The sequence below is a fragment of the Anomaloglossus baeobatrachus genome, chromosome 5, assembly GCF_048569485.1.
Source record: "Anomaloglossus baeobatrachus isolate aAnoBae1 chromosome 5, aAnoBae1.hap1, whole genome shotgun sequence".
Classification (NCBI taxonomy): Eukaryota; Metazoa; Chordata; class Amphibia; order Anura; family Aromobatidae; genus Anomaloglossus; species Anomaloglossus baeobatrachus.
Genome location: NC_134357.1, coordinates 202,829,524 through 202,843,691, shown reverse-complemented (window position 1 = coordinate 202,843,691; position 14,168 = coordinate 202,829,524). Strand labels below are relative to the sequence as shown.

Genomic DNA, 14,168 nt, shown 5'->3' with positions numbered 1-14,168 from the left:
GCAGCTTACATTGCCCAGGAAGGAGAACTACTATTTGATTAAGGGTCCTCCGTTACATTAAGCGCTTTGTGTTTTAGAGACCGTACTGATAATTGAGAAATAATCTAGCTCTGCTATTTGTCGACATCTAAATAAAAAGGTTGATGTAAATGGACCTAGGTCTTTCTTCAACCTATGTAACTATGTAACTTACGCATCTCCAAGATAAAGCTTTGGCCACACTTGGTTAACATGTCCCGTGGATCCTCTGTGATTCCAAAGAAGGCGCTGTAGATCATGGACAGGCAATGGCTCATAATTGGACATGACACCAGCCATCCTAAGATAATATAAAATGTACAGGTAAATGCTTTTAATTATCTTCATCAGGCTTTACATACATTTTACAAACTTCTCTATAAAAAAAGAAGTAATAATATTGAAAATGTTGGATAAATTAGCTAATAATCATAACTGTTTGAACATTTATCTTGTACCCTATTAGTGCTATCTTCTTCCCTTATAATTACCTCACTAACTATTATTCAATAGTTTACAAATGCCAGCCAAACTGTTGAGATCTTGTGCAAAAAACAAAATATACCAAGTGCAGGTCACCAGCATTCACAGAAAATTTAAGTCCACTTGGTCAGTGATTGGATTCTTAAACTGTGAACCTTGTTAGAGTGAAAGTGGCATATCTGTGGGGGGAGGGAAGGCGGGGCACTTGGTCCGGGTGCAGCAAGCAGGTGGGCACTGTCGGGCTACCTGATGCAGCGGTCCAATGTGTCTCCCTGACTGCTGCAGTTTGCCGCAACCCCATATAGTTGGAGTCAGCCATTCTCTCAGCTAGATGTCAAGCTGACAGCTACCAGAGAGAAAGTGCAGTGCACAGGCTACAAGTGATCAACTGTACTCACATCTTCCAGGTGCGAGAACTACTGAACACCTAATCACTGGCACTTCCTGGTCAGGGCGATGTCATCAGTGTAGTCAGGTCAGCTGATCACAAATGCTAATGTCACTCCTTGGCGCAGCATAGGCAGCTGAAGTTTGGTGTGGTAAGTGCTGAAGACACCAAAGATTTATTATAATTAGAGGAACTTGAAAGAAACTTTAATACACAGTATGGAGAGAGAGGGAGAAGTCAAAATATATTCAGACACAGTATCGGGAGTGAGGAGGGAGTGTATATGGACACAGTATGGGAAGCAAATTGGGGAAAGAAATTTGAGGACACAGTATTGGGAGCAAATAAGGGGAAGAAATTTGAGGACATGGTATGGGGAGCGAGGGGGTACATTTGAGGACACAGTGTAGGATGAGAAAAATATGCGGTGGCACAGAATAGAGACTTGGTAGTTTGAGAGGGGTGGTATACAGAGTGGTACCATGAGGGGACAGTGTGAGGCCACAACAAGGATGGGAAAGTATGCCAAGGAGGGGAAATATGATGAGGAGGCACAATATACTGGGAAGTATAGGAAGACTCAGTGTCAGAGGACAGTGTGAAGGAGGGGCCCTGTAGGTATAGGAGAGAGGTAGCAAAGAAAAGTAAGTGGGACTCAGCACCAATGCGAATAGATAAAAATCTTCATGCTTTATTTGAAAAAAGTTAAAATTAATAAAGGGTCACAGATCTTTCCAAAAACGCCATGCGGCTTGTCATGCGGCTTGACGCGTTTCGGACACAAAAAGGGGAATTTAAAAGCAGTCCTTAATCATAAGCCATGTAAGATAGAAGGCAAGAAGTATATATAGCACTTTAAAGGTAATGAGACACAAAGGCAAGATGGAAACAGGAAGGGAGTTCACTCAGAAAATGCAAATTAGTGAGAGGGGTAGTATGTCATTAGACTCTATTAACCCCATACGTTGTATGCAGTAGAATAAGCGCGTGTTCATACATATATGTGCATGCATTTGAGAAACAGAAAAACAATTCATCAGAATGTGAAGAGGGCCCCACAAGAGCAAATTTTTGTGCGTCCATGCATATATATGTATGTATCGATCCTTTCTTTTGTCTTATTAATTTATATGTGTCAATATTCTAGTTTAAAAAAAAAACAAACTTGTTTTTATTTATTTATGTTTTATTTTATTAATATATATATATATATATATATATATATATATATATATATATATATATTTCTGCAAGGAATATTGGTATCATAGTAGATGGATGTGCTTCATATGAATGGATTTTGAAGTATATATATGAAGATGTGTGCGCATATATATGTGCACACATGAGTATATATACGGTATATTATATGAATGTAGGGCAGGAATAGACTAGATATGTATGTATGCAAATTAGATATTATATAATTTCAGGGCAAATACATGTTTGTGTGTTAAAGATAAATCGACAAACCACGTTCTACCTATGGAGTATATATCGCATTAAATTATATGTACATATATGTACACTATCAGGAACACACAAAACATGTAGTACCCAGGAATCCAACAATAAAAATTGCATTATATATCGAAACATGAATAGTTCATTAATTTATTAAATTCTCCGCTCCTCTGTTACACTTGTTTATCCTTGTTTATTTATTATATGTATATAATTATTTACTTATTTATTTGTATATTTATCCATTTTTTATTTTTATTTTTTATTTTTTATATATTTCTTATCACCTCTACTTTATTTATTCATTCATTATTTCATTATACTGTTATAATGTGTTATTTATTGTTTATTATTTTACAATTATTCCTTTCCCTATACATTTATTCATACTAAATTGTTTGTATATATTTAATTTATTTATATGTATTTATTATTTCTGGTTTATTTTCCTATGTATATTTATTGCTCAAAATGTTTATATGGCCATTGGTGCTAAGGGAAAAAAAAAAAAAAAAAAAGGTAGAAAGAAAAAAAGGGACAGAAAAAACATCATATAACATAGCGTAAATCAGAACGATAATTGAGTCCTTTAGGGTGCCGGGTATCCAGCCGCAGTATCCACTTAGCTTCAGTATAGAGAAGTTCACGGAACCAATCACCTCCTCTCAAAGGTTTTTTCACTTGCTCAATACCTACAACATTCATAGTAGAAAAGTCTCCATTATGAAGATCAAGAAAATGTCTGGTGAGGCCAGAAACAGATCTTTTATATTTCGGGGGATTCAAAGAGGAGGTTGGAAGTGGAATGTGGGTATGCTCAGATATTCTTTTCCTGAGAGGCCTGGAAGTGCAGCCTATGTAATCTTTCAGACATATAGTACAGGAAGCTTTGTATATGACATATGTGGTAGAGCAGTTTATAAAAGCAGAAATATTCTGGATGATGTCACCCACTGGAAAAGATAATGTTTTCTTCATGAATTTGCAAAGTCCACACCGGGGCAGGGCACACTTATAGGAGCCTTTTGTGCTGAGCCAGGTCTCAGTTCTATTTTGGGAGATAAATAGGCTTGGAGATATCATATTGTCTATGGTCTTAGCCTTTCTGGCCACCACATTGACACCATTGGATAGTATTTGAGCTAACTCCGGATCCTGATGAAGAAGAGGGATATAACGTAGAAAAACTTCTTTTATTCTAGAAAAATCAGCACTATGAGGGGTGGAGAAAACGATGGAACAATTCCGGTTATCAGATGCGTTCTTATTAAAAAGTAGTTCACTGCGGGTTTTCTTTCCAGCGGTTTTTTCAGCACGGAAAAGGATCTTATTCTTATAGCCTCTGCATCGTAGCCGCTTTTTCATGGTTTCCAATTCAGAGAAATAAGCAGTATCTGTGGATCAGAGGCAGCGTGCTCTGAGAAATTCACCAAGGGGTAGATTGTTTATAGTATGTTTGGTATGATTACTATTTGCATGCAGAATGGTATTCCCACTGAGCGGTTTCCTGTATAAGGAGGTATTGATGCAACCAGTTTCAGGGTCACCAGTGAGGTATACATCCAAAAATGGAGTCGAATTTTCAGAAAATACCACAGTAAAGCTTAAATTCATGTGGTTTGAATTCAAATAGGAGAGAAAGGTATCAGGTAGGTTGGTTAGGGGTGCGTTTTTCTTGCGTTTCCAGATCATTATGAGATCGTCTATGTATCTCGCATACCAAAAGATTTGGTCCATAAAAGGATTGTCAGGCATATGTATGTACATGGCTTCCCAAGAAATCATGTATAAATTAGCTAAAACTCAAGAAAAACTAGCACCCATAGGGCAACCATTGACTTGTAAAAAGAATTTCTGGTTAAAGCTGAAGAAATTATGTTTCAAGAGAAACTCACAAATCAGGATGACATAGTCTTTAAATATGTCACTTAGGTTAGTCAGCTGACTTAAGTGGTGAGATAGAGATTTGAGGGCTAATGTATGTGGAATACATGAGTATAGCGATGCAACATCACTCGTGACCCAGAACAGATCATCATTCCAAGTGAGGTCAGGAAGAGTTTGTAAAATGTGCTTGGAATCACTGATGTAGCCAGCAGAATCCTTAACTAGGGGCTGTAAGATGTTATCCAGCCAGTCTGAAATCCGACTGGTGAGAGAATTGGTGCTGGCTACAATAGGTCGTAAGGGTGGTGGAAAGAGGCCCTTATGGATTTTGGGAAGTCCTTGGAAAATTGGACACACAGGAGTGTCATTAGTCAGGTAGTCGCATGTATGTTTGTCAAAGATGCCTAAAGACAGTCCTTGTTCAAGGATAGTATTCAATTTCTTGGAAAAAACTTCCGTGGGATCAGAAGTAAGCCGTTTATAAGTGGCAGCATCCTCCAACATATTCATGATTTCCCTTTCATACAGTGAACTGTCGAGAATAACCACTGAGCCACCCTTGTCTGCTGCTCTTATGGTAATGTAAGGATTTTTACTCAAATCCTTAAGAGCTTTGCACTCTTGGATAGTAAGATTATTGGGGGACACAGGACTTGAAGAAATAATATTTTTAATCTCAGTTTCCATTAGATCCTGGTATGTGTCCATAATGGGGACACGTGAGGCCACTGGATAAAAGTCCTTATTGGCAGTTTTGAAAGGAGGAATGTGGAGTTCAGGATTATTAGAATTGTCCATTTCAGACAGAATTTTCGTGGAGACATGCTCCTTAAGACTCATGTGTAGTGGAAAAGAGGGTACTTCAATGGTAGTATTAGAGGTGGAAGGAATATCTGCATGGCTCTGTTCAGATGAAAAAAAATGTTTTTTAATCGTGAGGTTTCTGATAAAGATATTGATGTCCTTGATGGTCTGAAACAAATCAGCCCGAGATGTAGGGGCAAAATTCAGACCTTTCTTGAGGACTTGCAGTTGACAAGAGCTGATGGAGCATGCAGATAAGTTTATAACAGAAAACTCAATATGATTAGGTATATTTAATATCTCTGATGCCGGTTTCTGTTGGTGCGTCGAGGAGTGAATTTTACCGCACCTCTGGTGCTTCCTTCCTCCTCTGTGGCCATTCCGTTTTTTGATTTCTTAAAAGTCGCACCCTCAGCAATATTTGAGCTTTTATCCGAGTCCAGTGAACTGCCACTGCCACCTGTAGTGTCCAGATCGGTGGGGGTAAAAATTACAGATCTTTCCCTAGGATTGTTATCTTTGCGGTATTTTAAGATAGATTTCCTTGATGTGCTCCAAGAATAAACTTGGTTGGTATTATAATCATTGGTGTCCCTCTTATATTTCCTTTGTTTGTATTGGATGAGGTTATCCTCAATTCTATGAATATTGGTGAGGAATTTATCGTGAAGATTTTTATAGTCTACTGCGTCATAGTTTTTATTCAAGAAGTCTTGTATTTCATTAATTTGTATGTCAAAGGATTTCAGTCTATCTTCTTCCTCTTTAATGATGAGATTCATGAGGCTAAGTGAACAGGTGGTAAGAATATTATTCCACTCTGTTTGGAAGTCCTGATGGAATATAAAAGTAGGAAATTTCTTTATAATGAGGCCATGTGGGATTATGGATTTTTCAATGTACTTTTTAAGAGTGGCAGAATCCCACCAAGTTCTGAGTCTCTGTGTGAACACCTTTTCAAGGTCCCAAAAGTTATATGTTTTTTCTGAACCAAAGGGGAGGTCAGGTGTGTCTGCAGTATTATCAGAAAAAATAGATTCAAGTTTCCTTCGCCTTTCCTCATTATCGAATGATGAAATATCCATAGTTTACTCTTTGGGAAAAATATATATATGTGATGGTAAAGAAAAAAATAGATAGAAAAAAAAATATATATATATAGAAAAAAAGTACTAAACGTCTTGCAGGCGCTAGGAATGATCTGTTTCTCAAATGCATGCACATATATGTATGAACACGCGCTTATTCTACTGCATACAACGTATGGGGTTAATAGAGTCTAATGACATACTACCCCTCTTCTGAGTGAACTCCCTTCCTGTTTCCCATCTTGCCTTTGTGTCTCATTACCTTTAAAGTGCTATATATACTTCTTGCCTTCTATCTTACATGGCTTATGATTAAGGACTGCTTTTAAATTCCCCTTTTTGTGTCCGAAACGCGTCAAGCCGCATGGCGTTTTTGGAAAGATCTGTGACCCTTTATTAATTTTAACTTTTTTCAAATAAAGCATGAAGATTTTTATCTATTCGCATTGGTGCTGAGTCCCACTTACTTTTCTTTGCTACCTTCCTGGAACACGGACCTGCCTGTCCGAGGGACTACGTGCATTCACCGCAGACTGGAGGACACTATTTGGGTGAGCTGAATACCTCTCTTTTTCCTTCCAGGTATAGGAGAGAGCAGTGGAGCTGTGTTGAAGCCTTGTACCATAAGAGGGACAGTGTGTAGGTCATATTTTGTGAAGGGAACACAATGAGGATCAATTATTTATTCAGGTGCACAGTTTAGGGCAGATATTTTTATTTAAGAACATTATAAACATTCTGCTATTTTTAAGGGTATCGTGCGGAGAGGTGCTGTAGAGGATCAAAGAAGATGGAATTTTGGAGATACGAGCTGTGGATGTAAAAAGTCATCATGGCATCTGGAGAAGATGAATAAAAGAAAGAATAACTCTAATCAGAGACAATGTCATCTATAAGGATGCAAATGTATGTAAATATTTATTTGGGATTATACAGTAACCAATTCTCATCAATACATTTACAGTGGAACCTTGGTTTACGAGAACAATCCATTCTGGGAGTGTACTTGTAAACCAAGTTACTCGTCTAGCGAAGCAAAATTTCCCATAGGAAATAATGCAAGCCCAGACAATTCGTTCCACAACTTGTTCAATGTCCCATCCTGGTCCCCTATTCTGCCATTCCACAAATGCAGAATCATGCACAAACACACACACACACACATATTATGCTCACCTTACCTTCCGTTCCATTGCCGGCCTCCCAGTTTTTGTAGTTCGCCGATACAGGATGTGTATCGGGTAACCATCGCGACGATGGAGGAGCTTCCGCTGCCAGAGCGCTGATATCAAAGGCAGGAGACGCTTGCCTTTGGTCAGCGCGCTGCTTTTGAGAAGCAGCTGACAGCGGAAGTTCCTCCATCGTAGCGATGGTTACCCGATACATAACCTCTACATGCAAACTACAAGAACTGCGGGAGGCCGGTGATGGAACGGAAGGTAAGGTGAGTATATTGTGTGTGTTTGTGTGTGTTTCTGCGTGTTTCTGCGTGTTTGTGTGTGTTTGTGTGTGTTTGTGCGGACTGCAAGAGCGGGTTAGAGTGCGGTGAAAGTACGGAACCGGAAGTGTGTGCGGTGAGTATTTGCTCGTACAGCAAAGCTTGCTCATAAACTGAGTTACAAATTTACAGCAAGCTTTGCTCGTATAGCGAAATACTCACACACCAAGTTACTCGTAAACCGAGGTTCCACTGTACCTCAAAAGTAGGTGATCTTGCCAAGGATCAATAAATGTTCACATGGCAAAAACCATACTCTCTTCCTGCCCAATGCAGCCATGTCAAGTATTTGCATGGCTGTGATTGGCCACTGTAAAAAAAAAAGGAAGCAAAAGGGTTAAAGCAGTACATACTTACTGAGTCTACCCGCGAATGCAGCACTATTTCCAGGGCTAATAATTATCCCTCATACATATTCACTACCTTCCCTGCCCACCCGCATCTCTGATTGACTGAAGTCAGTCTGCGCACCCACCCTCTCTGACAGCGTTATACTGCTGGTGTAAAATAACTAAATTAAAAAAATGCATTGCAATCACCCTATATATTTATACCAGTGCAGATAAAGCATGCAGCTAGAGACTGCAGCCCCCAGCTGTGCGCTTATCTTGGCTGTGTATCCTAATAAGAGGAATCAGATGCAACTCTTTCTTTTATTTAAATAAATCATTTTTTAAAAAACAGTGTGCGGTCCCCTCCAATTTTGATACTCAATCAAGATAAAGCCCAACAGCTGTGGGCTGGTATTTTCAGGCTGAGGAGGCCCATGGTTATTGACCTCCACCAGCCTAAAAATAGCAGCCTGCAGTCGCCCAGGATTGTCACATCCATTAGATAAAACAATCCTGGAACTTTACCTGGCTCTTCCCAATTGTCCTGGTGTAGTGGAAATCAGGGTAAAAGGGATTAGTGGCAGCCCACAGATGCCACCAAGACATAGATTAGTCATGGGGAGGGACTATGAGACCCCCATTACTAATCTGTAGATGAAAAGAAATAAATAGAAACATGGAAAAAATCTTTTATTTGAAAAGACATACAAAAAAACCCACCTTGTTTTACCACTTTATTAACCCCCAGAACACCCAGGTCTAATGTGTCGCGGGCGGAGGAGGGGACGCTGCGCTCACCCACTGCTCGGGTCCGGCCGCTGCTGCTCGGTGGTGGCTCAAGCGGTGGGCCGGATCCCGGGGACTCGAGCGGCGTTCCTCGCCCGTGAGTGAAAGGGGAATGGTTTTGGGGATTGATTGTCCGTGACGCCACCCACGGTTGTGGTGAGGTTGTGACACCACCGCTGCTCTGGACGGGGATCCCGGGAGCGATGACAGGGAGCAGCTTAGATGTTGGTTCTCCCCTCCGTGGGTTGGTTGTCCCGGGGCCCGGGGAGGGGTATGGATGTATGGCAGGCGGGTTACGGGGCCTAGTGAGGTGCAGGGTCGCGGGGGCAGCGCTGTGCCGCACGGCACGGTGGTACTCACTCAGCCAATGATGAATGCAAAGTCTCCGGTAAAACAAACGGCTGGATGGACGGGTCCCACAGACGGCTGCGGTGTTTCTCCTCCCGGCAGGTTGATGGTGACTGCCTTTCCCTGCACCTGTGTTGTGTTACGGTTCCAATGGCTTCCCACCGGTAACCCGCTCCCCAGCTTGGATGGAGGCTGAGGGAGCCCCTTTTGCCCGCAGGCTCTGGCCCTGGGAACTGTAGCCTTGGCGGTGACTGTATTTCCCTCTACAGTTTGAGCGGTTGCCTTCAATCGGGTCTTGACTGCTGGGAAACCCCGGAGGTTCCCTTCGCTAACGGATTTGACAAATTTAACGGCGACTCCTAGCCTTGTCGGGGTCCGTAAGCCCTGCCGGATGGTGCTGGCTTCTCTTTACTCTCCGATCCGGTACCGCCGGGCCACCGCCCGTCCACGGTCCATACGGTTTGCTCCAATTAGCCTCTCCTGCAGACGGTCACCACCGTCTGCCAACCTTGCTGATCCGTCCGGGCCACACACCCGGACCGCCTTCAGACTGCTCCACTACCACTTCACTTCCTCACTTCTCAACCTTCAAAACTCATCTTCTTCCTTTTCCCGCCTCCAGGACTGTGAACTCCTCGGTGGGCGGGACCAACCGTCTGGCCCACCCCCTGGTGTGGACATCAGCCCCTGGAGGAAGGCAACAATTATTTTGTGTTTGGCTTCGGTGTGCCTAACCAGGGTGTGGGGTGTGTTGGTGTAGTTCTGTGACGACCTGGCTTGTCCAGGGCGCCACAAATGTAATACACAAAAGGTCACATGATGATTCCAGCTCTGCTACATCTGAACTAAAAGTGTCAGGCCATAGAACAATGACAGCCTGATGTGAGCTTCAGGCAGAGCCTCAGGAATCAATGGTGATGTCACTCAGGTTAGTTGCAGTCACAGCTGGAGGTTCCAATGGCCCTCCACCTATGACCGCAGGTAACCAGACCTCAGGAGACCTTCTGAGGTGAGGTCACTGAGTTCATTGAGGTCTCCTGAGATCAGGTTACCTGCGTTCACAGGTGGAGGTCCATTGGAACCTCCAGCTGTAACCGCAACTAATCTGAGTGACGTCACCGCTGATGGTCCATCTCAGTCACTGCCTGCAGCTCACAATGGGTGGTCATATTCTATGGTCTTGCACTGTCTTCAAATGTAGCAGAGTTGAAATCGTTGTGGGACCTCATAGTGTAGATTACGTTAGACCTGGATGTTTTTGGGGTTAATAAATTGGTTTAAGAGGGTTTTTGATTTTTTTAAATAAAGGATTTTTCTGTGCTTGTGTTTATTTCTTTTAACTTGCAGGATTAGTGGTGGGGGGTCTCAAATACCCCTACCTATCACTAATTCAGGACTTTGTGGCAGCTCACAGCTGTTGTTAACCCCTTATTACCTCAAATGTCACCACACCTGGGCAATTGGGAAGAGCCGAGTAAAGTGCCAGGATTGTCACATCTAATGGACAGCGTTTGTGATTCCAACCAGTTGCAGATGCTGTCTCAGAGGGTGGGACCATGGTCCATCAGCAGCCAATCAGAGACTCCGGTGGAAGGGGAAAGCAGTGAATATGTATAAGGGATAATTATCAGCCCCGGAAGTAGCGCTGCACCTGTGGGGAGACTCCGTAAGTATGTACTGCTCTAACCCTTTTTTATTTTCTTTCTTTTACAGTCCCCTACACCATTTTACAACACATCAATTTTCCCTCCAATTGAATTTAATGGGTTTAGCCAGGATCGATGATCAGATTGGCTAGGATCCTATCGGCGATCTCAGGCAGGTTCAGCGATCATGAACGATCCGATCTTTGGCATGATTGCTCATATTTACTCCTTACCATTGTTAAGTATGTTGTGGAATTTCTAAGTTCATGCAATACAAATGTATATGAGGCTGACCTGACATTATAATTGATGTACCTTGTACTGATGAGGGTTTTTATGCTGTGTTTCTGTACTGATAGGGGCTCTAGTAATGTATTTACAGTATGTGCTACTGGTAGTTGTTATAATTAATATCTGTACTGCTCATGGTTCTTTTGATGAATTTCAGTACTGCTGGTGGTTCTGATGATGAATTTCTGTACTGCTGGTGGTTTTGGTGATGTATTTAGGCAAAAATGAGGGGTTTGATGTGGTCTTTCTGTTCTTATGGGGGTTCTAGAAATGTATTCCTGTGCTGCTGCTAGTTCTGATTATGTATTTCTGTACTGATGAGTGTATTGATGCTGTGTTTCTGTACTGATCTGGGTTCAAGTGATGTATTTTGATACTGCTGGTGGTTCTGATGATACATTCTTGTGCTGTCATTAGTTCTGATCCTGTACATATGTGACAGTCTGTAACTTGAAAGATTATGTGATAAATGGCTATGTTAATAAAGTGTTGTGCCATCTGACAAGTTAAAGGTTACTATGTTTTTATTTATGTTAGGAGCATTAAAGGAGTTGTCCAAGTTTGTGATGATTCTGCAGTTACTCTATGTGACTGCAGACTTCTGAATTCTCGCAGTGAACACTGCACACTGTCAGGATTCTCTGGTGCTGGTGAGAGTCGGAAGTTATGAAACCGCAACTATAGATTTACATACATGCAGCCACCTGCCGACTAGAAATGCATGGCCTCGCTCAATTAAAATGATTTGACACGTGTAGTCAGAATGTGGCAAGAAGTATCCAAATTGCATACTTGTGATCACATGACTGTCCACTCCTGCCACTGGCAAGGGAGAATCCGACTGCAGACTTTCATCTCAAACCTGGACAGGCCTTTTAATTATAAAATTAAGTACTGTAGCATCCACAATTCTAACATTTTGTAATATTCTCACTGTCAGGATTCAACTCTCCTTGCTGGTTACATCAGTCATCACATGGCCACTTCACTCATATGTAGTCTTCATACTTACGGTTATGTAACAACTAGCTTTTCTTCCTGTTTCTCTCAGTTTTTCACTGTGTGTTGAGAGAATTAGGAAGAGGAGTTAGTCGGCATGTGACTGTAATTGCGAAAATCAAATCTGAATGATGGGTGATATTACGACTACTCAAACTGCGTGGGGGGGGGTCGCCAAATTGAATTCAGAAAACCTAGATACACCTCTGGAGTAAAGACATGTAAAGAAGTTTATTCAGCACCGGGACAATTTCAATAGAAAATCTCTCATCTTGTTTGTGTTAACTAGGAAAACATCAGCCAAAGCATTTCAAATAGAATACACAGTTTCATGAAAAATCACTACACATGCTAACAACAGTTATAAACAAGTGATATCAGATAGAGACCATAATCAGTGTCGGAACAGATCACCAGAGCACCACAGGATCCTCTGGTGGGCCCTTCCCCTTGCTTCTGCATGTTTGGAGCAGACACTTTGGCTGAAGTGTGGAGCTTCATTTAAGGCCTCCGAAACACATCCGTTAAAAACGTGCGTGTTTTGTCCGTTTCCGTATATACCGGAGACACAGACAAACGTGCACCAATGTTAATCTATGTTTGTGGTCAAACTTGCGTTTTTCATCATGTCCGTGTCCGTGATCCGTTTGTGTTTCCGTTTTTCACGGCAGCATGTCTGTTTCCTGCACGGAACACGCACACACGGACACCATGAAAGTCAATGGTTTGGTGCGCACAAGTACGTTGCACGGATGCATCTCCATATGCTCCGTGTACGTTTTGTGATTTTTTTCTAGCAATGTCGGTCATTCTTTCTTTTCCTGTGTATGTCGGTCAATCTCCCTCAGTCCGTCGGTTGGTCTCTGTCTGTCTGTCTCTCTGTCTGTCGGTCAGTCTCCCCCCTCTCTCACACTTACCGATCCCCGATCACCGGCACAGCGCTGCACGGCGTTCACACTGCTCTGGCGGCTTTTACTATTTTGAAAAAGCCGGACGCTCATTAATCAATCTAGTATTCCCTGCTTTCCACGCCCACCGGCGCCTATGATTGGTTGCAGTTAGACATGCCCACACGCTGAGTGACAGCTGTCTCAATGCAATCAATCACAGCCGCCGTTGGGCGGGTCTATAATCTGCAGTATAAAAAATAAATAATTATTTAAAAAAAAAACGACGTGTGGTCCCCCCCATTTTGATACCAGCCAGGGTATATTCACACGGCTGAAGGCTGGTATTCTCAGGATGAGGAGCTCCACGTTATGGGGAGCCTCCCAGCCTAACAATATCAGCCAGCAGCCGCCCAGAAATGTCGCATCCATTAGATGCGACAGTTCTGGGACTCTACCCGGCTCTTCCCGAATTGCCCTGGTGCGTTGACAATCGGGGTAATAAGGAGTTAATGGCAGCCCATAGCTGCCAATAAGTCCTAGATTAATCATTGCAGGCGTCTATGAGACTCCTCCAATGATAAACTTGTAATTTAAAGTTAATAAACACACACAACGAAAATCCTTTATTTGCAATAATAAACACTAACAAATACCCTTGTTCACCACTTTATTAACCCCCAAAAACCCATCCATGTCCGGCGCAATCCACGGAGGTCCCGCGTCGTTTCCAGCTCTGCTACATGAAGGTGACAGGAACTGCAGTAGAACACCGCTGCTCCTGGCAGCACCATGCAGCAACTGATGTAAGTATCGCGATCAGCAGTGACGTCACTCAGGTAACTCGCGGCCACCGCTGTATCCTCCAACTGTGACAGCAAGTCGCCCGGGTGACAGCGATAAAGTCACAGGTAAGTTGAGGTCTCGGGTGGGTGACTCCAGCAGGCCGCAGGTAACCTGAGTGAGAGCAGCGAAAATCGAGCTGCTAACAGTTACTCTGGGGATTAGCGGTCACCGGTGATTTCTTCACGGGTGACTGCTAATCAGCACGCGACACAGACAGAGCCGCGGGATGACAATGAAGTCGGGTGAAGGTCACCTGAGTTCATTCTCTACGCATGACACTGTCTGCTGTCAGCGGGTAAGCATTAACGACATTTTACATCACACACGTACCATTTCACATTGGCAAAACACACTCACATGTCAGTTATGTATCTCACGCACACACGGACATTCCACACGCACA

At 42.6% G+C, this 14,168-nt stretch overlaps 1 protein-coding gene across 1 annotated transcript in view; it reads right to left on the bottom strand.

The window, feature by feature from the left end:
- Window positions 1-14,168, bottom strand: part of DUSP29 (dual specificity phosphatase 29) — a 1,433,295-nt gene that overhangs the window by 1,133,459 nt on the left and 285,668 nt on the right. The window contains exon 2 of the mRNA XM_075349099.1: window positions 194-319. Coding sequence (XP_075205214.1) covers window positions 194-318 — 125 coding nt within the window. The 5' untranslated portion in view covers window position 319. The remainder of the gene's footprint in view (window positions 1-193; window positions 320-14,168) is intronic.